The following is a 26,817-nucleotide window of genomic DNA, read 5'->3' on the forward strand; positions in this document are numbered from 1 at the left end:
ATCTCCCCATCCTTATCTCGACCCACAAGCCTTTCATTAGATTTTCCTCTCCCTTCTCCAGCTGAGAAGGCAGAGTGTTAGAGCAGCCTGGGTCCAGCTAGGGTCTACCCACCACAGGATAGCCCAGGTTCAGGTGCTGGCGTCCTGTCCTTGCTTTTAATGGGAACCCTTGGAGAGAAAGCAGCCCCCCAGAAACACGGGGCACCTTGCACTTGCAGCTAGTACAGGGCAGAAGAGTCCAAAGAGGGCTCAGTTTTTTTTCCACTCTGGCATGACTGCAGATGCCTTCTTGTGCCCAATATCCTCCTTTACCAACTCTTGTGTTTCTTTTTAAAGCCATACAGACTTTGCCTATTATTCTTGGTAGCAACTATTAGTCATATTCTTTTAATAGGGGGTACTGTAGTTGTCCTCAGTTACACCCTCCTAGTTTCTTTTTACAAGAACACAGCGCCACATTTCTTGCACTCTTAACTTAAAAGTGCAACACTTCTGAGACTGAACTATGAGCAGTTATAGAGAGTGACTGGGTCAGTATCTACTTTCTGGGTTATGACCTATTTATTTCTACCTGCCCAGAAGTAGCTTTACATTATGTCTCATTAACTAAACATTGAATCTTCTTAAACATCCTTCACGCATTTTCACTATTTTAGGAATAATTAGCTCATACCTACTTTATAGAAAGATCTGGGCCACAATCATAAAAATTGATGTTTATACAGAAGCAACTAAGATGATGAAACATAACACGGAAGGAAGGGCCAAGTTTTTCATTTGGAGAAAGTAACTGTTTGTCACAAGTTTAAATCAAGTTTTACTTATTTAAGTATTTAGCTGAACAAAACATGAAAAGACATGAAAGACTGAGACTTACATTAGTTTTGCTTCTGTACCCACAAAATGAGCATAACAAATACTCAGATTCATAATTTGATACATAACTCAAGAAATGAAAGTACACGCTCTGTCCCACTTCACCATGCTGCTTCTCCTATGTGACTAGCCTCAATTTTTTCTTATAAAGATTAATCTATAAATATATCTGGCTTCCTGTCCCTGTAATACAATGTAATTCTTTCATCCCCTAACCATACAGGCTAGTACCTCCCTGTAAAAGCTAAAAAAAGGCATGGGGAAAAGCAAAGTGAAATCCACACAAATTCTCTGGCGCTCACAGGGCTTCCAAAACCAGGAGAAAAGCAACTTCACAAAAGACAACAGCTCCATTTTACACATATTCAAGAGACTTTTTCCACAGATTCTTTAGTACCTCTGATAACTAAGCAGACAACCCCATTCAAAGAACTATGCTTTGGTTTTAGTGTGTTTAAAAATTGTTCATATATTTAGCAGCTTCACAGTATGACATTTGTAAACACAAAAGAAGACAGGATGCAAAGTAAGTTTTAAGCGTTTTTTATTGATCTCAAGCAATTGCCACTTCCCAACATCCTCCACCCAAGTTACAGTTTTACACATACTGTAGAAGATCGCTCTATCTCCAGTAGTATCACAGACGGGTCTCCCTTCCGTGTATGGGTCAATATACACATAAAGGTTCTTCACAGGTTTAATGCCACTTACCCTATGTATGGAGATAAAGTATTACTAAAAAGGTTTTAAAGGAATCATTCTAGCAAAAACTCTTAAACAGTTTTTAATTTTTAGATTATAGTAATATACACCAAGGTAATAAAATCACATTCTAACTGCATAATGCTGGTATCTTGTTTGTTCTGAATGACTGGCAAACTAAGTACGTTAAATGTCAAGCTCCTTGTCACCATGAAACAGAAATTAGCACAGTAGATTTAGCCAAATTTTCTGTACGTAGGACCTTGGGTGAAGATACAAATTACATCTTCACGTACAGGAGGAAAAGATAAATTATCCTCCCTCTTAGATCAGTTGAGAATTAGTTTAACAAGAAAACTGTTGCACAGCTGCTCTGTTTGCCACCAGCTGCAGCCGCAGGAGTTCAGCTGGCTGCAGCGGCACTAGCAGCTACTCTGCTCTCCTCAGGGACCACAGGCTTCTGGGATAGGCACTGCCTACAGCTGGAGAGGTTCCTTAACAGTGTCTAAAAGTCCTCAATTCCTGAGGATTTTGAAGCCAGAACTAAAGACTTTCTATTGTTGCCAACAAGAAGTACCAGCTGAAGCCGATACTGGATGGAGGACTGAAATACACATTCTGAATAACCCCTATCCGCTAGTCTCTGTATCAACAATAAAGTCTGACAGATTTAAAATAAATAATGAACCTGCTGAAGTCAAGGAAAAAAGTGCATCATCTGCTTGAATATTTACTAGTTAACAGATGCATTTTAACCAAATATAAAGGCAGATTTTTTCCTAAATTTCATAGGTTTTGTACATATCATTCGATCACTTTAAGAAAATTGCATTTAAACAGTAATGCTTATTTACCTACATTAAATCACAATAATGAAACCTCTTCAACCAGAAATTAAGCAAACACATCTATGTAACAAGTTCTGATACAGTAAGTATGTTTGAGGAATTATCAGTACTGCAGCAGTGTTAATCAATTCTAAATAGGAATGCTGGAAACCAAAAGATTAAGACAGAACTACACAAAGAGTATTTTTCGTATCATTTATAGGACAGAAACCTTTGTTCATGTCTTCTGGGAGCCATCATCTTCTTTTGAGCTGCACCTACAACACAAAGAACAAGTAAACGAGCAACTTTATGCTTCTCCAGAATAGCTTAAAACAGTTCTGTAGGCATTAAGGGGCATCTTTTCTACTGCTTTGTTTCTGTATCACCAACTCATTTCATTGGTTTATACTCCAAGAATAAATTACAAAGCAACAGAAAGAATAAGCTATTACTACATCTGTGTAAAATTGCCCTCAGAAGTGCTGCCTATGCTGTAAAAGTGCAAGTTACTTTCTATACTTAACTAGCAAGCAACTAGTATTTCATTAAACGTGAAAGTTTTTTTAAAATCTCCTGGTATGGACAAGATACCTTCATACGTGGAAATAAGGAGAGATTATTTTTTATTAAGACTTTTACAATATAAATTGAGAAGAGACAGGTTGAAGGTCCCAAATAAGCATACAAAACCACCCATCTCCTGCTTGTTTTCGTAGTTAGTTCATTACATCTCCTTGGTGGGGTATCCCCCACCAGCAGAATGACTGCTTTGTGTCATTTTTCCATTCTTGAGTGCACTAGAGTGCATGACTGTTGCCATTATGTACCTAGATGGATACAAAAACCCTTCTTAGTTCAAAGTAGTATTATAAAGTACGTGAAACCAGTGGGGGTTTCACAGCTTTTCAGAATATATTAATAAAAATGAAAGATGAACATCTTAATTCAGTCAGAGAGAACATTAAAACAGCAGTATGGACCTGCAAAGTTTGATTCTGGTTTCCTCACGCTGTATAACCAACTCAAATGTTTCAAGCTGTTCTAACTTGTTGCTAAATGTTTATCTACACATGCTGTCAGAAATAACCTTGTTAGGAAGGTGAAGTTGGTGTCTCAGCAAATCAGACCCATGGAGTAGGCGTTGAGTGGCCTGTGACTCGCTTTCCTTTTTCTCTTTCAGCACCATCAAAAGGAAAAGTGAGAAAAACAGCACAAACATTAGTTAAAGCCTGAATTTAATCCCACATCCTACAGGAATAATTTCATTACAATGAAAGCAGACAGACATTATCTGTAGGGCTTTTTGCTTTGTTTTTGTTTAAGCAGTGATAATTATATATCTAATTAACATAGCCTATAGCTCTCCCAAAGATCATAATGTTTAATAATCCCTTTAATTAAACGATTAATAGGAAATGCAGGGGCGGTTCTTACAAATTACCTGATTTACCATCACTGAAGACAGATTCTTTTAAAAATGGCTACAAATGCCTTGTTCACAAAAGACTTTATTATCTAATGATGCATACTGAAAACATACAGAAATCTGCATGGTCCACTTTACATGCAGCAGAACAATCTTCACTTTACAATAAGTAAGTGTCAACTGTTTTATGCAAGCGACAACACTTTAAAGTCACATTTCTTAAAGAAAAGCTTCATTTACAAAAGAAATAAAAGGTAAAGAAGCAATTACCGCTTTTAAAAAGCAGCTGCTTTGTTCAAGAGTGGAAGGTTTATGCCTGTATTGAAAGACAACATGATCACAAATAATGAAAACAATGAACAAATGAAACACTTTTAGCATAAAGCAGTACACTTTCAAAATGACATACAAATAGTTAAAAATCTCATTATGTTGTCTAGCTATCCTTTAGATAGAAGGTCTTTCGAATGAGATCCCAACATATGTAATTACTAAATGAAAACTCTTCTGTAAGTATTGGTTCTATGTCATAGTGAATTGTATTTAACAAAATGTATACAAAATCTATAGCAAGTTGATTAAAAAAATTAAAGTAATAAGAAACAGTACACTGAAGGCGCTCTATCCATCAAGTGCGCACTCTCGAAATTTTAAATGTGATGAACAGAACAGAAGTTGTAACTATGCCACGGTTGCAATGCCAGAAAAGAAAACAAGATCATTTATCAAACATGCAGGGAATTCTGCCACAACGCTATTGTCTCTCATTTGTCAGTTGTTCCAGTAAAATAACAGCTTAAACACCGGTGATGTTGATGGGTTAGCTTACCTTCAGTGTACTGAAAGTTGTACACAACCTGCTTTAAAAGAGGAGACCATCCCTGCGGGCAGGCTCAAGAAGGAACAGACCCCCTTCGGCACTGACTACACCAAGGGCATGCTGCTGTGGCCTGCACACACACACCTAGGAAAATGTGAATATAAACAGCATTTATGCTGGCCATTTTTTAAAGACAAAAATGAAGCCAAGTCTGCTAAAAACAAGTCAACCACCCAGTATTACTGCTCTTTTTTTTTTTCTTTCTTTTTTTTTTTTTTATAACAGATGCTTTTTTCTTTTTATAATATATACGAACTGCAACCATATACATTAGCATTTGTACTTCTGTGCAGTCTTGGCAATTAAAACAGTTCTACAGTGAAAATTTTCACATAAGACACAAAACAGAATTACTCTAACATTTCTAAAAGAAATATCAGCCTTGATGTTAATTCAAATGTATCATTTCTTCCTCAACTTTGCAGGGGAAATATTTATGTTTATATACATTAATAACTGCTGTGAGATTTCTTCAGTCTTTGTATCTTAATTACTCAAACCCTTTGAACTTCTTCATCTGGTTTATATTTTTTCCTGGATGAAGGCGTGCTGCAGAGCCTGGTTGATGCTAATCCGTTTAGCTGGGTCTAACATTAGAATCTGGTCCAACAAGTCCTTTAGCTGGTGTACTTTTTTACGCTGGTCTTCAGGGAGTCGTTGGCACCCAATCAAGTCTGCTAATAGGTCCTTGGTTGGATTAATGGTGCTCATAACAGTAACTTTCTCCTACAAATACAAAAAGGGCAACCTTGTAGAACAGAAGTAACGCACGAATCCCCTATCCCTTTTACAGAGCTTCAGCAGCAAACTTTCTATGGGCTTATCTCATATCTGGCCAGCAATGCCCTTCGTCATCATACGGCCTCATAAATCCTCATGCAGGCAAAGGAAAAGAGTGGAAATAACGCTGCCAGGGGTAGACCAGGCCACATCTTTCACCAGCAGCAGGCACACACGTGAACCTAACATCCCAGTTAACTGAGAACATCCAAATTCCACGTGGAAAGCTCCCACATCTGACACCTAATTCTGTGATTCTTGATAAACATACTATGTTAAAATGATACAGAAAGTAATACATACTACATATGTAGTAATGTAATTACAGAAAGTAATACATACAACATAAGCACATCATACTGAAGTTGGACATACATCTCTAAAATGAAGGCAGAATTTCTTTTATTGGTAATTTAAGGATAGATTATGCGGAGATACCCTGCCCACCTACCAAGATTAAACTTCAATTTCTCTTAAACGCGTTCCTAAATCATAGGAAAAAAATCTCTGTTGCCAGTTTATAACTATGTATCCTGTCCATACTGCTGCAAAACAACATTCTAACAGTTTATAAAATCTTATTTTTAATTAAGATGTCAAGATACATTTGGAAGACTGCAATAGTAGGAAAGCTTGGATGTAGTAATAGGTTAGTTGACACATTAAGGACTTACCCTTTCTGTCACTTTATCTACTTCTATATACATAAAGTTGAGATTTTGATCAAAGTGCTGATCTTTGAACACACCTTTTCGAATCATCTGGAAAATGAGGAAGAAGGAAGAGTTTCAGGGAAGTTCTCCGTGTTTTACAAATTCCACAATTAGCATCAATGTCTACTAACTTATTGCAACATGAATAATTTAATACTACTGAAAAATATATCAAAAGGACAGCAAGAAATGTCTAAATTGAATAAAAAAAATACAGTTCAAACCAGCTGAAAAAGAACACAGTATCTTCCATTGACTTACGTATTTATTTTTCAGGTCAGTGCTTCTGCTTTCACTTTATACTTAGTCTATGAAAAAGAAGCTGTATACTTTCACTTCAAAAGATTTTAAATCAATATTAATTATACAGTCAGAGAGATGTCTGATATTTACTTGCTATTAAGAGAAGATATGATAAGAAACAGAATTCAGGAAGAAAAAAGAAAGTATGTTCTACTGTTCACTACAGCAGTTTCAGATATTAAAAATCATATACTTTTCTTTCTTACCTTGTTTGGCATCTTTCCTTTGAGATCCATGGCTAGTTTCAACATATGGTTATTGGTTTTGCCAGGAAAGAGTATTTTTCCTGTATAAAGTTCATATAATGTGCAGCCTACAGACCACATATCTATACCATAGTCATAGATTTTTCCTATAACTGAAACAGAGCAATTCCAGTTAATTCCATAAAGGCAGACTTAAAAAAAATATAGTATCACAAAACCAGACAGATGAAAAAATTCTGATTCATAAACTATATTGGTGCTCCTCTTCTTAGGAATAAGAAGTCACCATAAAAAAAGGGATGCAAACCTTTTAAATTTTACAGTATCCCTATTTTAGATAGGGAGATTTTTACCTAACACCCAGCATGAGTTAAGTTAGTAAAAAGCAAGGTCAGAACAATACCTCTAAATTAAAACATAACTATAACCAATCAGAACGACTCCTCCCTGTCCTCACTGAGCTGACCACCAACATACATGAAGAGTCACACACGCATGCTTTCAAAGTCTGAATTTTTGACTGCCATCATATTTCCAGAGTGGTGTTTTGCTAAGACCAAACAGAGAGTAAATTCAAGTCAAATTCTCATTTGCTAGTACTGGTATATCCTGCTACTGCTTATGATACATGTAGCCAATCCAAGTGTACTTACTAATTTCTGGAGCTCGATAAAATCTACTAACTAGATACGGTGTGATGTCATTATCTGCAACATGTGAAGCTGATCCAAAATCACAAAGCTTTAATATCGTTTTAGACTCATTCACCTGAAAGTTAAACATAAATATCCATGAGCACTGTTTGTAGAGACAACTACCAATAGCACTGTGAAAGTAACAATAAATTTAAGTCAGAGATAAGAAAAACATTCAGCTTTTAAATTGTAAGTTCTTCCCATATTTCAATCTTTCCTCTGTGTACTCTAAGGAAAATGTAAAGCCTTCTTCAATTGAAAGTGACAGTTAATGTCTTCGGATGCTAGGAAGTACAAAGAAGGTCAGTTTCACATACTTTTCCCTTACCAAAATATCCTTGGTGGACCTGCATTTCATTCCAGATACTGAAATTATATGTTTAGACTTCCAGCTCCAGTATACAGAGTACGACTCATAAACCAGCATATTATTCACATATCTCACGCTTACATAGATTTTATTGCTGTGATGGCAAAAAGCAAACATTTTAAATAAAGTAAAAATTTGACTTCTTCACAGGGATGACCACCAAGAAAACCAAAGGAAACAAGGTTGATTCCTCTGATGTAGCTCTCACACTCTGCTAAGCAGAATGTTTAATGGAAACACAAAAGAAAAAAAAAAAAGGCATTAAGGACTTTTCCCCATTATCTCATGCACATAAACAAATTCTCCATCCAGACTCAAACAAACTACTTCCATTTTGCAGAAGGCAAGAACATTTCGCAACTATTCATGGAACAAGTCCCAACAGTTCTCCTACGAGAGGATACCATCTTACTTTGGAAGATACGCTTTCTAGAAAGATACAAGTGCATGCAGGTTTGTTTGAGAAAGATTGTACTAAATAAATTATTTTATTTAGATGCTGTATTATATTTCTTATGTACTATTTACATCACGATAGCTTTTTGTATCAAACACGAACCGTTAACATTTTCAGTTAAGGTAAATTTTGACTTCACCTAAATTAACAGAATTATATTCATTTCAAATAATTAATTTTACACAGTAGACTGTGAAAAGTAAGTTTCAATTATTTATTACTTACCAAAATATTATCTGGTTTAATATCTGCATGTAGGATATTACATCTTTTAAGAAGTTTTAAAGCCAGGAACAACTGCTGGCTGTAGGAACGCACAGCTTTAATATGGAGTCCAACATCTTTCCCGTACTTTTTCAACACTTCTCGTAAATTCATACTATTTTAAGAAAGGGAGAGAGAAAGAATAGAAAAGAGCTTAACAAGGAAAAATATAGTGGCCTCCTAAACTGTAAGACAAACTTGAGGAAACCAGTTAGCTTTAAACATTTTTGGAGAAAAGCAACATTCAACTTAACATACATACCACTCTGTCAGCTACAGCAATGAAACAAAAATGCTGGTCAATCAGATCTGTCCTATACTGTACAATTACTTACTAGACTGGACTTACTTAGTTCAGAACACATTTTTACTCAAGATTAATCTGAAAGGATTTATCTGCACAAGAACAGCATTTTCTTAACAAGTCTACTGCCCTTGTATGCATTTTCTGAAGAAATAAATAAAAAATTAAGTATGCAGAAGATGAGGTGTTGAGGAGGTGATTTTTTGATGTCTTAAACAGCAGATAAAAAGACCACAATTTCAGGACAAAAACATTACTGGATATAAATAATATACAAGCATGTCATAAAGAAATAGTGCAACACAAGAAGCATATATAACTTATCTTCACCTCAAATACAGCAAAAATTAAAATATGACACACACAGGACACTTAGGATACAAAAAACATGTTTCTAAGCAGGAATGGGAACTAAGGCAATGACTATATCCAGATATATCACGAAACACAGTGTCTACAATTAACCTGTCGAAAGAGCCCAATTAATTACCAGAAAAAGTGGGCATGTAAAGCACTAACAATTTTTTTCCTTAGGCTATTATATATGTACTCTTCATAGAATATCTAGTATTTGCTGAACCCCTCTGGGAATGTGTTCTTAATCCAAACCCATAAAATAAAGAATAAGTACTTTACTTTTTGCAGAGAACCCCAAACTTTTTTCATCTTACCTGAGTGGCTCAAATACAAGACAGAGATGTTGTTTGTGGTAGAAATGCCTGAACAATCGTAGACAATGAAACTTGTCATCAGGATCTGCATCATTGAGCTTCTTCAAAAATTCCAGTTCTTTCAGGCCAGTTTTTTGCCTGAAAACAAAGAAATATGATTAGAAAGCAAAATCAGTGAAATTCTTTTTTAAATCTAGCCATTCACTTGCATGGTTATAATTATCAGGAAATGAGAAGTGTCTTGTCATTACTTAAGGTACCACTGCTTAAACCAAAATAAAATAATAAATCAGACCAGTGGTTTGCTGTCAGTGTCTACACATTGGGTAAGTTTATTTAATTCTTTAATCTTCACTGTGCCTTTGTAACCTACTTATCCTCTTGTCCTCCCTCCTGGTTGCACGTAAAGCTAAAATTAGATTTCTTCTTGTAATACAACACTCTAGTTTCAAACAGCACTCACTTGAGAAGCTTACTTTTTTTAAAAGAAGTACTTAACCATGTACATTATTTAAAAAGTCTTAAGCTAAACTGACTAGAGAGTCAAGTACATGCCCCAAGTGATTATCTATACAACATAAACTGAAATAGCTTATAACCCCCCTATCTTTTTAGACTTTTCTAGATACTTATTCAAATAACTCAAAATAATCCAGTTATACACACAGCAAGACAACTTTTGAAACTTTCAAGGTAAAATGCATGGAAAAGATTTTCATTTAAGTTGTCTTTAATGGAAGAGGACATAATACATGACTCCAGAAATGTTGCAGCAGATACTGAAAATTAATATTATAGACAAGTCCTCACCTAACGCAGTTTAATAGATCATACTTAATGTTTGCTCATTCTGAAAGACCTAATTTTTTTTTTATTTCGACAGGGAGAGTCCCATCCCTTTCTAAATATCTTGCTTACATGCCAACATGTAGAGAATACACAAAAACGATTAATGTACAGATGTCTTTCTGTAAATTGCAGGTGATCAATTAGGATCCAACCCATAGCCTGCCAAATCAATTTGGGCCATCAAAACGAGATTTTTTTTGTTTTACAGTCCACAACTCCCATCTCAAAAATTTCAGGGCTAGGCAGGCCTTATAATGAACTGTAACCTTGTTTCTTGCTACCACTGTTCCCTGCAGTTTTGAAAATGAGAAAGTGCCTGATGAAAATGCAAGTACCCTTCTCCTGTGATAGCTGTAAAGAAGTGTGGATACATAGTCCTCAAGCGCTTCCCATTATCTGGCTCATATTAGCAGAAAAGGCAGGAATCACAGCTGTAATCTGTTACTTCACTTGAAACAAAGGGAGATTCAAATCACATCACGAAAAACTTCCAACTGTTACATATGCTTTATTATCATTAAACAGAGAAACATTACTTACATAAGTTCATTGTTCCTGATGATTTTAACCGCTACTTCTTGGTTTGCTCTTGCCATGTCCCTGGCTCGCACTACGTTACTGAAGACGCCCTGACCAGTATAACCATAGACATTGTAACGCTTATCTAGAACTTCGCCTATATTAACACCTGAAGAATAAAATCAAGCAATTTAAGAGAGTTATGAGTGACATACATAACGAAACTTTTTATGAAAAATAAACCATTCTGTATAATTCAGAAAAACAGGATAAATGATATAATCACTTAATTTCATAGCATACAATGTTCTATATCACCTAGCTTTGTGGAAATTATGGGGAACAAACTGATTCTGTAAGTCTGGGGTCTTTTCATAACTGAGGTTAAAACCTGCATGCTCATTTCATGCATTACGTTACACACTCAGCGAAGTCACTGCAGTACATTTATGTTACATTTCAGTACTTTTTACATGAGGGTCTTTTCCATTCAGCACAATCATTCTAGCTGTCCTTGCAAATCAACAAATAAAACTTACGGTAATAGCCTTCCGCATCAGTCCAGTTATCCCTGAGATTGGGGTTTTCTTTGAAGTCTTTTCCAAACCCAGCAGCCCTTAGACGAGCACTCTGAAATAAAAAGAAAAGTAACAGCTTTGCTTGTGTGCTCTATCTTTTCCCTTGATGTTTAATTACCAAAAGCCCTTTTTTCCCCTACCAAAACACCATTCTTCTCCACAGTACAAACACACTTATCTTGTAGGACGGAGAAACTACTGAACACAAAATGCTATTTACATACCAGTATCTAAAGACTGATGCAAGGAAAGAAGATGGGAACAACCAACAGAACTATTATTAATCATAAATAGGCAAAGTTTCAATTAATATCCACAAGAAATCTATACAAGTCATGCTGGAATGCACATTTAGGACCATCTAAGCAAGACTTTTTACTTATAGTATGTTTGTATAGTATGTTGTAGTCTATCAATTTGCAGGGAAAACATTAACTGTTTAAGCCCTGAATTTCTGTTCATTCAACGTACTTGTGATCATAAAATTACTACAATTGCTGTTGACATCCCTTAAGAGATTTGGCAACGTATTACCACAAATTCAAACCCATGAGTAGTAAAGAATATCTTCAATTGAACAAGAGGTTCTGGAAGGCGGAACTATTAACTTACAAGCCATTTAAATCCCTAATTCTAACTTTCAAATTTTGAAAAGCACATCCCCCACACTATCCTTCAAGGACTTATCTTTTTCCAGGTCAAAGGAATTTTGATTTTTGTAATTTTATTATTATTATTACCAGTTTTACTAGAGTGACAACAAGGCAGCCTTTTGTCACCAAAACTTCTGTCATAACTAATAAATTATGTCTGGCATAAACCAAAATTAACTGGAGAGTAACTTGTCAAGTTATTTCTCAGTATTGTGCAGCAGCAACAATGAAGTAGATTTACAGCAAACAGCAAGTCAAGTCTCAAAACTAGTCACTTGACTGCCAAGATTTGCAGGCCACTTCAGCATATTTAGAGAAAAGCCACTGGAATAGCGCAAAAGTAAAAGCAGGAAATGCATCTCTTCAGCCAGAAAAACCCCACTAAAAACCCCACTGCATTACTCCAACACAGCATCATTAGCAAATTAAAACTTCTTACACAGACACCTTAATTAACCATACATGAACCTCTGAAAAAAGCAGATATTTAGAACAGTGCAGCATGGTAATGTTAACATAAAGCACAACTTATAAATAAGTTTGTTACTGTGTGCCATTATAGGCCCTATTCAAACAACAGGTGAATTCCCTAATTGATTACCACTGGTAAGACTCCCACTAATTTCAGCAGGTATTCTTTCACCGAAATATTAATTAAGAACTAATTTGCCTTGGCTGATCAAAAGATGCAGAACATACTATCCACTCAATTACACATGCTTTTCCAAATCAAAGCTCCCACAAACCTCAAGTGACAGTAACTCTCTAACAAAAATAAAGAAGAAAAAAAAAATATTCATACATTTCATCTCAAGAATTACCTACATCAAAGTACGCAGCGAACATATCATCTGATTCTGTGAACATATCAGGAGCTAGCAGTTTCTTCTGAGCTGAACCTTAAAATGAAATTTAGATTACTCAACATGAAAAAGATGACAAACTAATAACTCTGTTATCAGTATAATTCATGACTTGGTAACTTTACAATATAACTTAAGATCAGTATGTTGGCAAACAGGTAGCTCTACTAATGTTTCTAGCAAATACCATTTTACATTCTAGAAACATAAAACTCAGATAAGTTCTTCAAAGCACTCAAAAATTTACACCTCCTTGAAAAATTAAGCATTATAGCTTTCAAATCACACTGCAGAGAAAGTACATACTTACACGATCCCTACAGATAATGACTCTATATATGTATAAAAAGAAATATAAAATGACTGTGTGTGTATATAAAAAAATACAGACATGTTTTCAATATACAAGTTCCAGCTTTTCTGCTGATCACAAGGTATTTTACTAAAAACCAAATCTGTAAAGCCCAGAGGTTGGTTTTTTTTGAAAATGTTTTCTTCAACCCTGGCAAAAAGGACCTCGTGTAGCTTTTAGTCAGAGACAATGTTAACTATTATGTTTAAGAGAAACATTTTTAACGTGGGCAAGATTATCCCTTTCTCACCTTTTAATCATCTTTAAAGTCCCAAAGACATTTTACTTGGTTGATAAGATAAAAGCAAAGAGATATAAATTAAGTACATGTTAGTGAAAGCAAGTGAACTTCAAATTATTTCATAACACACATTATGGTAGCATCCCTTCATGACCATGGTAAATCTCCCTTCAGGGTGTTAAGCAACAGAGAAAAAGCAACAGTTAACCTCAGATTCTTCAGGTCTCACAATGCATATAGCCAACCACTTTCATACAAAATAACTACACTGAAATCTTCTGACAGCACCAAAAACTCTCACTGATCATGCCGGCACTGTCGTTTCAAGGTATAGACCTGTCACCTGCCACTATAGGGAGACAGGTTACACCATTCTTTCAAGATATAGCCCCTTCCAGCAACTTCCTCAAATTTGCTTTTTAGTTCCAGTTACAATTGCACTGGGCTACAATGAGTTATTAACTAGTTCCTTTACAACTTACTATCCTGCCTCTATATGAGCTTAGGATATAAATAAAAAATGGATTTTGCAAAAAAAGGTGATCCACTGCTTCCATCTGTTGTTGTAGCCACCTCCAACCCAGAATCCTACCAATAGATGAGTTACACTCAAATCTGGGAATTTTCATATGTTTTTAAACACAACCCTTTTTCATATCTTAAAAACATCTAGGTAGTTAACAGTTATATTTTCATATACTTCAGTGGACAAAATTAGAAAGAAGCACATGCCTCTGACAAAAAGGAAAACGATAATGTCTGTTATACATAAGAAGACTAAGTCTAGATTTGTCGTATGCAAATAAGGAAGAGTGCATAAGATAGTTCTTTCCACCTACATTGCAGGAGAACATCTGAAAACATATTGCTGAAGGGAACACCAGGACAAACTACAGAGCAATACACCAGTCCCAAAGAGCTGCAGCTTTATTACTTCAAGGAGAATGATCCACTATAACATAGCACATTTAGCCCCCAAGGGTACATCTAGTGCATGACATGAAATACAAGCTAACTGTCCAACCATTTCCTGAGGGGTTGGGCAGGTTTCACAGCCCTTGTCAAATAGTATGCTGTTGCAATTAAACTGTAAAGAGAAACTGAAGAAGTTAAGACTAGCTCAAGTATGTTCACACAGCAACGAGTCACACCTTTTCACTACTTGGAAGGTGTACAGTAATCCCATTTCAAAAGAAAAAAAAACAAAACCAACAAACAAGCAGATTTTCGATATTACAGGGTACACTAGGAAATGGTCTATGTTCAATAGACTATGTGCAGGGAGGAAGAGGAGGAAATAGCCATTTCTTCAGCAAGAAGTTATGTTACCAAAACTGACTTAGTAGCAATGAGTCTCAAAAGCCTTAACCATTTGAAATTACTATAGACCCACCTATACGCTTCTAACACAGTGGCTTTAAGCAAAAAAAATGGACAAAAGGGGCATGGTTTCCAACCCATCCCAAAATAAAGACTAGGACTATATTAAGCTTCTAAGAAAACAAGAAACTAAGAAAACAAGAAAAATTTGGAAGTTAGAAAGGGTGATTCTTAACTATAAAGACAGACACTGTTATTTGCTCTTCCAAGCTTATAGCATGAATTAAGATTTATTAGAAATACAGAGAGGATATTCCATTCATATCATCCTCCTTAACAAGCAAGCTTTATTTTAATGTTAAATTTTTAAGTACTGTAATATTAATGGAAACATTCCCAAATTCTGTCTAAAAGGCCAATCTACTTCCAAGTCTGGAAGTATGTAAGGAAACTAAGCAAAACATCTCTTTTGAAGTGCTCTGCATAAGAGCTGAGCTTTCATAAATTGCATCATACAGTGAGATTTCAGATTCTTACCATTGTTCTGTTCAACCGTCATGAGGTTGTGCTTGGCTTTTACTGATGCCTCAAATGTGTCCACGTTTTCCCGTTCATACTCCTTAACATCAGCAGCTACTCTTTCTAGGATGTCATCTGGCGAATTTGAGCGACTACGTGTACTACTTTGAGGACTGCTTGGTTCAGATGGTACAGACATATTACTGTCTTCCGTCTGGCCTTTGTATTTCTAAAAAGAAACTTAATTATTAATCTCACCATCACAGCCTACCACAATTTAAATATTTTTATATTCAGTCTTTCAATGGTTTGTGCTAAACCTTAATCTTTGCTGTCATAATCACCTACATCTCTAATGGCAACAGATTATTTGCAGAATACAGCTTTTGAAAACTCATTTTGCTACAATGCACAACAGGCCAGACCACAAAAGACAACTGAAAAAATCATGTGCGTCCTTTAGGCTTTTACATTTCTGTAAAAAGCAATTTTTATTGAAGATTACCTATTACATTGTGTGACAAAATGTCAGTACCAATAGATTTATTACTAAACCAATCTGGCACACAAGTAGTGAAATAAAGTCTTTAAGGAAAAAAATCATGGTGTTATATCGTACATCCTAGAATCTTTTCCATTTTTATTAGTGTTATGGTACAGAAAAGTAGTCTTTAGGTTCAGTTCTTTCACTTGAATCGCAAATTCTGTTTATTCATTCACTCTTGTTGAAAAATTTCAGATGCATTAAGAAAGTTCAAGACAACACCTTTACAAATTATTTCTTTTTTAACTCAAGTAGTATGAAATCATAGAAATGTCACTTGCTCTCCCAAGAGTTAAAAATCAAACTTAACAAATGCCTATACCACTCAGTTATCAAGGTTGAACTATTCAACAATACAAGCAGAGGCTTCCCATTTAGGGAATGAAGCTCTGGAATTTCCTTCCTGCATGGACCAACAAGAAGCGTAACCGTCCTTTAAAAATAATTCACTTTCTATGGTTTTACTCAGTCAGTGTTCTGAAGGATTTTACACTGAGCTTTTCATACAAGTCAAATAATGAACAGTATTTTTAATGCTGCTTATTTTAAGCAGCATAAACCCCAGTGGCTTTATAACTAAAAATTAAGTAAATATGCTACAGCATTTTTGCTTACTATGTTCTAACTGCATACCAAATCCCAACTTTAAAAAAAGATACCCAAACTTGTACTGTAGAATTATATTCCTTTGGCCACACCTTCCTTTCAGGGGTCTCAATCGCATATTACCTGTCACTACTGTTACTTTCTTACCAGGAATAAGAATTTCATGGGAACTCACATGCGTAATTGAATACATTATCTACTTTCATGAAGAGGGAACCCGTGTCAATGGCTTTATGAAGTTTTGGAAATGGACAACTACTTGAAACAAACTGAACAGTTAGGTTAATTGATATGTAACTTAATGCTATATTGATTATGATACCAATGATACAGCTACAAAAAAACCCTAGAGGTTAAGATAATTGAAGAACATTATTTAACATGTCATAGGACTGTCATAGAAGGTTTAATCATAGCACAAAAATGAGTCACAGAAGAGTTGCTTAAGTCTCAAAAGCAATGCTGTTGCAGTAGAAGTGTAAAGTTTAACTGAAACTAACATTTGCAATCAATTAATTGGAAAAAAACGTAACTACTATTGTAACATAGTATTAGGCTAAGAACCTTCCTTTATCACAACATTTTACATGAAAAACCTAAAATTAGTTTCTGTAACCCATAGGATAATATAACCATGTACCTGAACAATTGCTTGCCGCTGTAGTCTTCTTTGTCTTATCTCTGCTTCTTCATCCTCTTCTTCCAAATCAAAGTCTTCAAGACTATAAAAATATGATTACTTTTTATATAACATCATAAACATGATTATCTACTGAATTTTACCAAATGCAGTTCTTTGACATAGAAAGCACACAATATATTAAACAATAACTGTTCAACTGACTCAGAAAGCAAAGGTGTATTAAATCCCAGTGCACACATTTACATCTCCTTACAGAGAAAATTTCTTTTGGTATTTCATTGGGAATTTTGAGTATTTCATTTTTAACTAAAAAAAAAAACAAACAAACCAAAACAAAAAACAACCCACAAAACAAAACAAACCCAAAAAAACCCTTGTTCGCTTTCTTTCCATCATCATTCTTCCTGGACAATTTGATTAAGAATGCATACTCTTGTGCAATTGGATTAACTAGATATTTAGCATATATCAAAACAATTTGCAGATAGCAATTAATCCTTTCAACTGTTACAATTTTTTCTGAAGCAATAAGCTTGATTAAACGGACCAAATATTTTCACAAGATACTCATCAAGCTGAATTTAGAAACCAAACAATGTATCATCTCCTCGGACCTGACCACTAGCCAACAGGTCTTGATATTTCTTGCATACTCCAAAGTTTTCCAGATCATCCCAACAGTAAGTTGGCAAGATTACAAGTACTAAAACATGATTAATGTTTTAGGTGACAACCCGTAAACTACACCATGAAGATAAATGTCAGTTCATTGTCAATATCAGCAAATCCGTATTTTTGGATAATCAGTGCAAGTTAGAAATTAATTCTTACTTTTCATCTGATGAAGACTCCTGTTCAGCTTTCATACCCTCAGAAAGACTACCTTTAAATTTGTCTTCTTTAGCTTTGCTTCTGCTCCTACGTCTATGGCCACCACGTGACCTGGACCTCCTTCGAAGGCGAGATCTACTTCTTCGGCCTCTATCCCTGGCAACAATAAGAGGGGTTTAGATTTGGGGGGATTTTGGTTTGGTTTTTTGAAGAAAAGAAGGAAAACCTATTCATAAAACAAAGGTACATAATGACTCAAGTAATAAAATAAATGAATTCATGAAGGACAAAATGAATTAAACTATGCTAACATACATAAATATGGACAAAAAATTTATTGTCTTTTTACACATAAGACAGCAATCTTTATTATTTTAGCAATATTTTACAGGATACACTAAAAAAACTGCAGTGTGTCTTTACCTCCTCCGAGGAGATCTACTCCGCCTTCTTGGAGATCGGCTACGTCGAAGGGGTGAACGAGACCTCCTTCTAATGGGGGACCGAGACCTTCTTCTGGATGGGGACCATCTACTGGGTGGGCTAATATCTTTTGATCTTTCACGTCTAGACAAAATATCATCTCTGGTCCGCGTTCTTAAAATAGAGGAAGAGAATGGTAGTAAAATCAGGAGCAAGCTGAAAACAAAAATCACAATTCCCTCTAAAAGCTCACTTTAAAATCTTACTGCAGATCACCAGATGGGCTTTGAAGGGAGGGATGGATAAGTGTGCTGCAGAGCTGGCTGCTTTTATGCGTTTCTGCCCAACCTCGTAAATATGTGCCCATACATAGGTCTAGTTCAGGACAACTGTGAAAACAGAACTTCTTAATTACTACCACAAAGCTAAGAGAGGTTTTAAAACAAAGCTTGTATTTAAGTCTTACACAAATAGCAGCCTGTTTTCATGTTTATCAGAAACAGTATTTAAACATTAAACAAACCCTAACAACTACTTATTGAGTATTTTCTCAGCAACTTTACAACACTATTGAAATTTAGGACCATGCTACTCTGAAGCAATGACTTTAATATCTATTTGGATTTGGGCACTAGAACTGTACAGCTTCAACATTTCACATATTCTAATACAGCAGCTGAAAACTAAAATTTGTAATTACCATGTAAACTAACCCATCTCAAAATAAAAAATAATTCAAGTTTGACACTAATATCATTCAAAAATTTGCTCATTGTTGTCTATACAGATTCACAATTATGCAAGAAAAAAAATCCTCGATGGGAAAATTACATTAAAAAGCTTAATTGTATTCCACAACAGCAAGACTCCAATTAAAAATTGGAAAGGATAGAAGTTAAAAAAATTTAACTAGCCTAATGATGCTGCAACACAAATTCTTGGAAAATATTTCCACACCATTGTTCAAAGAAAATGTTGCTACTTCATCTCTTCTCACCCCGCCTTGCCTCTTTTTTTTCTTTAATCAAACTGGGACAAGTTATTTCAGGTGGAAAGATTTATATTCCCTTCAGTTACATTAGCTACATATAATGACCAGGCATACAGAGCTGATGCAAAATAGTAAACAGTGGGACAAAGAGAAAATTTATGCATATCAGAAGTACTGGCAGTTTCTACAAGAAATTACTGAAGACTCAAATGATGGAGCAGGCTGATCTCTTTAACCCATTTAATTTATGCTATGTTCTTGTGAACAGTATTACAGAAAAAGTCACAGGATGAACTGACAGTTCCAGGTTTCCGGGCTAACAAAGTGGTTGTACTGCCAAAACCCAATCAAAATAACTGCAAAAAAATAAAATCACTTCAACGATCACAGGCATGAGATAAAAGGTAGAAGCTGACTAGGAATTCATAGTAATGTCATACAACAAGTGACTTCAGTCAAAGACCTGAGAAATATCTTACATGATTAGAACAATGGAAACAAACATGAAAAATTAATTTACTGGGAATTTTGGTTAAAATGTTCATTAAAGCTCCTGAAATTCTCTGGCAACCTGAGTAATTACAGGTAGTTAAATCTCCCAACACAGTTGGAGTTAGTTCAGGATGTCCCACAACGAAAGATTATTCCTGCTGATTTGCAAACACTTTCAGCAAAAAATATTTCTTAGTAGTCCCCCACTCCCATACTGTTGCAGAAGTATGAATTTTATAGCAAAATTCTAGACACACGCATCACTTGAAATAGTGTCTAGACAACTAATTCAAACTGTCTGCAATGCAAGCTGTCATGAGAAATGAAAACTGAAAGATGCAAAATGCCACAGAAGAAAAGTCAAATACTATGTCGAAGAAACGTAGTGGTTGCGGTGATACATTCCTGATTCACCAGACAGCAGTCAGATAAACTGCTAGCATTTACAAGACTTGTTTACTCTGGTTAACACCACTGGAGTCAACCTCCAAAGTACCTGCAGTATTGCTAAGCAGTAGTACAGACAAATAAGCTGATAATGTGCCTGTAGAAGATACCTCATACTTGAAACCAGGATAACCTTCAGTGATGCAGCCAGAAAGACTTTCACAGTTATAAGGCACTTATATACTGAGCTAGATCTTTGTGGTTCCAATACCCAGTTTTGAATTCATGCTTCCTTGCTCTTAATTGTCAGAGTGGGTGAAGCTAAACCCCACGATAAAACATTTTAAATTATTCATTATCCAAAAGTAATGCTGAACTCTTCTGCCTGTTGAACTTCTTACCTTTAATGAATTAACTTCCAAAAATGTATACACTTACATTGTTCTCTGCTTGGGAACTTACCATCCAGGCCTTATCAGCTTTAAAGAAGGAAATGTTAGTAATTATTGTCTCATGGTTTACACTAAATTTCAAGGTAACTGCTCACAGGCTAAGCCGTCTTTTTAAAAAATGCTAAAGACTAAAAATACATTAAAAATATTTCAATCTTTCTCCTTTAAGTGTATGCAAAACATAGTAATGATATACAACAGACCAATAACGAAGCAACACTACCATACCTCTAGCAAATCAAAAATACAAAATATAAATATTTTTAAGAAAAAAATTACTGTGAGAAGGACATCTCGATATAAAAGATTTGCTTACATTCACACATGCTGACTCTATCTTTAGTTTTGTTTTTTGGTTTTGGGGTTTTGTTTTTTTTTTTTGAGAGCAGAAAAGGAGTTAATTACCCACTTTTAGCAAACACTGATATCTAAGACTGGATGGGACTCTCACTCCACAGAAATTCCTGAAAGCAACAGAACTACTAACTGAGAAACAAAGTAGATGCCAAATTCTGAATCCAACTGAGTGACAAACCCAAAAACCTGAGCTACAAAACTTGTTCCCAGCAATGGTGTGAGCAGCAAATAACTCAGCACTTTAACAACCAAAGCTGAATTTGCATGTCTGACAGCTGGGGGGAGTATTTTTTAAAAGATGTTTACGTACAAAGCAAGGTCATAATATAATGCACAATCTGATTACCTTTTTTAATAGCTATTTTCAGTACAAGACAGATAGATAAACACCAAATAAGAATACAGTTCATCCTGTAATGCATTTTTTTGACAGTTCACGACAAGTTACCTGGGAGAAGAAAGACGCCTCCTTTCCGATTCTCTTCTTTTCCTTTCTGCAGACCTACTCCTCACTCTTCTAACTGGAGATCGGGTTCGAGAGGGGGATTTACTCTGTTTAGATCTACGATCATTGAAGAGAGGAGATCTGCTTCTTCTTGACTTTTCACGTTGTTTGGGAGATAAGCTTCTTCCTTTTGGGCTACGGCCAGGTCGTCTAGGGGACCTGTTTTCTTTCCCTGAAGAAGCATCTTTAGAAGGAGATTTAATTGGCTTTTTTTCTTTGTCAGTCTCTGATCTCCTAGGTTTTCTATCTTTGGACCGTGATCTTCTATCTTTGGATTTGCTTCTTAGTTCTGTTGGAGATTTAGATTTTCTGCCACGATCTCTACTTTTGTTTTCATTTACAACTGGAGACTTTCTGCGATCTCTTGATTTACTTTTATCTTCAGCCTTACTTCTATCCTCTGGGGGAGATTTAGACTTTCTGTTTTTCTCCTGAGATCGCCTTTTAAGCATTGGAGACCTGGATTTCCTTGTCTGATCTTGAGACTTACTCCTCTTGTAAGGGCTTTTGGATTTCCTCCTCTCTTTTGACTTGCTTCTAGCCGTCTTCTCTTTGATTCCATCAACTCCTACCTTGCCTTTCTTTTTGTCAGATCTGTGCCTAGTCCTTTCTTTTGATTCACTCTTACTTCCTTTCTTGGAACTAGTTTTATTGTCCACAGGTTCTAACTTCCCCTTAGTGTTTGATTTAGCTGTAGGTCTCGTTCCATTTCGTGCTTTTTCATTAATCTCCCCCTCTTCTTCAGATCCTGACTCATAACCTTGTAATATTAATCCCATGCCAGACTGTACTTTTCCTTCCATTAATTCATTTTCAAGCTCAGCTTTCAATAATGCTCTTTGTTTCTCCAAGTCTTCCAGAGGAGCTAAAAAATCAATTTTAGTTCTTTTAGCTGGTCCATCTTCCTTGTCAGAGGTATCAGCTACCTCTTTCCGTTTATGTTTCTTATGTTTGTGTCTGTGTTTATGTTTTTTGTCCTTATCTTCTTCTGAAGAATGTTTATGTTTCTTGTGTTTACTTCGGTGTTTGTGTTTCTTTTTTTTGTGTCGGCTGTGCTTGTTCTGAGGTTGGTCTGCCTCTGATACTTCCCCATTTTCTTCATTTACACTTTTCTCAGATGCATCAGCATCCTCAACCCTGCAAAAAATAAAAAATACAGATCAGTACTATCAACTCGCTGCAGTCCTTAATCACATGTTGACAGTCTTTTTTATGATAGAAACCAACTGCCATTTAATTACCTACCTTTTGGAGAATTAAAAAGGTACGATTAATATAACTAAGTTATAACAGCAGATACACTTCCCCCTGAACAGACAGCTGTGATGGCAAAAAGAAATACTGCGGAAGGGAGATACAGCAAATGCACTAACAAAACAAAACGTGTGGGTGCAATCAATGCTTATGCTTTTAGGTTCAATACTGACTATATCTGTTAATAGTATACAACAGTGCTGCTTATTTATGCATCCTGTCAGTCCATCATCTACCTGCTGCTCCACTCTGATGCCTAACCCAAGCTATGCCTTTTAAAGTATTTTCAAATGGCAGAACACAGTTGCGCTCCAAAGATCAAACTTATTTCAAGGGATGACATTGACTACCTTAATGAAACCATCTTGTAAAATCTCACGCAGAGTTGACTGATTCTCTTAACTGCTATTTCTTTTTGTAAATGTTCACACCTGTTAGAAAATGAAGAACTGTTCTTGCATTTCTATTATTGATGCAATACAGGGAACAGGATAAATTAAAGAAGCCTAATTTCAGAAAAGCTTTCTGATAGTATACAGCAGACTTGCAGCTTCCCAAGAAAAAAAGCTGTAATCTTCAGACTTGTAAAACGGCATTGGCCAAAAAAGCAGAAAATAAGACTACAGCAGGTTATTAAAGTAATAACTCGAAGTGTTTCTCCTAAAAAAAAAATAAAAATCATTTCAACTAGCTAGTCACAGCAACAATTTAGTGTATTTCTAACTTCAAAAGTTATAAACTTCAGTCCTGTCATTATGCATTCACTTTTCCTTAGATGCTGAAACTGGCTTACCAATAGATTTTTTTAGCGTTTAGCAAATACCTCCTGATGTCCTCCAGAACATCAATTAAGTTGCTGTCTATGGTAAAACAGGTATTTGCCTTTTGAAATCTGTTGCCAAATATTACAGGTGCTAGAGTTCACCTTTCTACAAACTCACCCCATCTAAGCTACAGTTCTGGAATTTACTAGCTAACACTTTAATAACTTAAATATAGCTCTTTCTGTATCCCAGGCCTCATTCACTGAAAAGAAATTCCCTAAATATGATGGTCTGGAGTGGTGGAGGGATGTACACAGATATCTTCCAAACTCTACTAGTTTCATATGACAGACGTTTCTGAAGAATATGATCAACAATCCAATAGAATAAATATATCAGAGGTATTCTAAGCCAGGCCTAAAGGAAGACACTTCACTATAAATCCAGTTAGTGCCTTACTAATTAAAGATAGGATCTTCAAACAGCACAGTTACTGATTCTCTCCTGCTTGAGTTAATGCAAATTCTAGTACTAGTAAATAATTCAGACTTTTCTGCAACATACACTAGAATTATTCACTAAAACCATTAACACTTTAGTACTCTGAAATGAGAAACTTCCAAAGGGAGCAGACTGAGTTAAAAAATATGCAGTATTCAGAGGCTTAAGTCGGAACGCTATATGCTTTTTCTTCTACATATTTCTCACTACTTCTGCTTACCCAAAGCATAAAGAAATGTGTTTTTCTTAATTGCTTCACCTTGACACTCTACATCATTATGACAACAAAATAACAGAAAGAGGACAAACTGCTTTGAAATAAGTTTGTTCTACGTTGCATTTAGCACAAGACACATAAAGAAGGAAAAAGTACTACATGTAAAACTTGCATGTGCAATCCAGAGCAAGTACGTCAGTGATATAAGTGGGCTAATGGGCACAGAAATGTCACAAGGAAAATCTTAAATCTTGAAAGATGCACAGTTCCCTTCTTTTAGTTTGATACAGGATGCTGGATAAGTCCACAACAACACATTAATGGTACTTCAATACATTATAAAAGTATTACAGAACAAGAATCATGCTCATTTAAGCTGCTCCAGATTAAGTCTTCCTTCTCCTAATAGCAGAAAGTGACACTGAATCTATAAGGAAGTTATTCTGTTGTTATACGTATGTTAATGTTATATAATAACCTCGCCTTACATTCCATAAAAGCAAGCTGGTAGCGAAGGTGCCAGATGAGATACAGCACCACAGCAGCATCTCAGGCCACTACAGACCACTAATACAACTGCCACCTTTCTTTGCATTTGTACCTCAACTATAAAATTACTATTAATTTAGTTAATATGCACGAAATATTTCAGAGTTTATTCATGTACAAGAATCTGTTTATTTCAAGTAATTCTATCAAAACATGGATAAACCTTAACTTCATTCAAATGCTTCAGATGTATAATGACATGGATGAGAAACCTTTTACGGTTTCAGAAGGTGATGAGGCAGATCCTCGACTACATGTTTAGGTGCTAATGGCTTTAACTAAGGAGGAATTGTGACGTGATCTTATTATAGCCCTGCTTTTTCTTACTTCTGAATTCAAGAACGATAGGAAATTCATTAAGATCTATGAAGATATTTCACCCATCATTTCCTACATTCAGGCTTCATATTGCCAGTTTTTACCATATTGCTCTGAGTTATGTTTCTCTGTACCATACTAAATACTCTTCATGTGCTCATGTATTTTACGCAGTTCACATGTACATCAACTGCTTTTCCTCACCTGTTTTGTACTCCCACGATTAACAACAACAACAACCAAAACCCCTCAAATCACTACTTTTAAAGGGAGAAAAAAAATATAGAAAGAGGTTCATATGACTAAAACATTTCTATAGTGAAGAGCAGCAATAAAATAAGCACCAAGTTGTCAACTCCGGGCAAAAGTTCCAGAGAATAAAGTGTTCAGGAGCTCGTCAGCGTCGACAAACTGAAACCTCACGGCGCGAACCGGGGTGTCAAGAAAACGCACCCTGGGAGCCCCGGTCCGGCGGGGAGGCGGCAGCTCCATCTTCGCTTCCCAACGGGAGCCGGGAGTTGCCAGTCATTTCGAGGGCTGGAAGGAGGGGCTGCCGGCAACAAATCGCTTTTTTGCTTCCACCACAGGAAATTTTTCTACCGCGAGAGCGCCCGGGACTCGGGGGAGGTGGGCTCGCCGCAGGGCGGGCGGGCGGGCAGCGGCTCGGCGGCAGGCGGAAGGGAAGCCCCGAGTCACCCGCCGGCCCGGCTTCCCCGGGGAGGCCCGGCTCGGACAGACAGCCGCGGACTACAGAGGGGGGTGCGCGGGGAAGGAAACCGGGGAGCGCCGGCCCGCCTTCCCCTCCGGGATGCCCGAGCTCCGCCGGGCACCCACCCGCCCCGGGAGGGCAGCGGCCTCCCAGCCAGCCGGAGGGCGAGGATCCCCCCCTCCCGCCTCCTCCGCCCCGCGGCAAACCCGCTTCCCCGGGAGTGGCGGGGAGGTGCCGGGGCGAGGAGGGCAGCGCCGGAGTCCCCCCCACTCCCCCCCGCCCCGAGGCGGGAAGGCGCACGCGGAACTGAGGACACGCGCCCGCAGGTCCCGGCTCCGCTTCCCCTCCCCCCACCCCCAACGGGCCGGCCGCCGCGCGCCCGGCTCGCGGCCTCCTGCGCGCGCGCCCCCCCCCCTCCCCTCCCTTCCCTCCGCCGCCACCGCCGCCTTCCCGATCCAAATCCGGCGGGAGGTGGCTCCGGCGCCCCGGCCCCACTGGGCCGCCTCACGGCGGGGCGAGCGGCTCCTATAGCAACCCCTCTCCCTCAGAGCGGCCGCCTTTCCCCATCTCCCCCCTCCCCCTTCTCCTCCTCCCTCGCCACCTCCATCCGGGCCGCTTCTCGTCCTCCCCTCACCCGCGCTTCTCCCTCTGCCTCCCTCCTCCCCCAAAGCGCCACACAAGAAGGAGCCTCCCCAGCCGGTCTCTTACTCGGGCGCTCGCAGCTCGGGCTCCGCCGCGGCGGCCATTTTGAACTTCCAAACTCCTTCGCTGCCGCTGGGGAGACGCGGGGCCGCGGCGCAGGCGCACGGAGGCGCCGCGAGGGGAGGGGACCGGTTGAGGCGGGGGCAGCGGCCGCCGGAAGTGAACCCCGCGTCCTGGGCCGGGAACAGACCGGAAGTTCCG

General features: G+C 37.3%; 1 protein-coding gene across 3 annotated transcripts; it reads right to left on the reverse strand.

Annotated features, from left to right (window-relative positions):
• Positions 1-1,433: 1,433 nt before the first annotated feature.
• PRP4K (pre-mRNA processing factor kinase PRP4K) lies at positions 1,434-26,714 on the reverse strand. Of its 3 annotated transcripts, XR_014268881.1 has the most exons (20): positions 26,623-26,711; positions 21,546-22,739; positions 18,419-18,592; positions 17,996-18,151; positions 17,162-17,243; positions 15,390-15,600; positions 12,902-12,975; positions 11,385-11,475; positions 10,867-11,014; positions 9,478-9,615; positions 8,464-8,617; positions 7,370-7,484; positions 6,717-6,868; positions 6,169-6,255; positions 5,163-5,440; positions 4,664-4,798; positions 4,105-4,150; positions 3,496-3,581; positions 2,638-2,683; positions 1,434-1,588 (listed from the first exon to the last, which is right to left on the reverse strand). XR_014268881.1 is itself a non-coding variant. In XM_082479635.1 (15 exons), exons 1-15 carry the CDS (start codon positions 26,658-26,660, stop codon positions 5,237-5,239), a joined length of 3,018 nt encoding a protein of 1,005 aa, XP_082335761.1. In that variant the 5' UTR covers positions 26,661-26,711; the 3' UTR covers positions 3,899-5,236. The 3 variants fall into 3 exon arrangements, 1 of the variants encoding a protein (XP_082335761.1); XR_014268880.1 differs by having other exon boundaries at positions 4,664-5,440; positions 26,623-26,714; XM_082479635.1 differs by lacking the exons at positions 1,434-1,588; positions 2,638-2,683; positions 3,496-3,581 and having other exon boundaries at positions 3,899-5,440.
• Positions 26,715-26,817: the final 103 nt, after the last annotated feature.

Source organism: Vanellus vanellus (assembly GCF_965231255.1).
Source record: "Vanellus vanellus genome assembly, chromosome: 2".
NCBI lineage: Eukaryota > Metazoa > Chordata > Aves > Charadriiformes > Charadriidae > Vanellus > Vanellus vanellus.

Bases quoted from the DNA above. Each gene is read 5' to 3' on its own strand.
- PRP4K (XM_082479635.1), bottom strand. From the start codon at position 26,660: ATGGCCGCCGCGGCGGAGCCCGAGCTGCGAGCGCCCGA. The intron at 12,976-15,389 runs GTAAGAATCTGA...TTTCATTTTAAG, and splicing joins GACGGTTGAACAGAACAATG to GTTCAGCTCAGAAGAAACTG. The intron at 11,015-11,384 runs GTAAGTTTTATT...TTTATTCTTCAG, and splicing joins TGATGCGGAAGGCTATTACC to GTGTTAATATAGGCGAAGTT.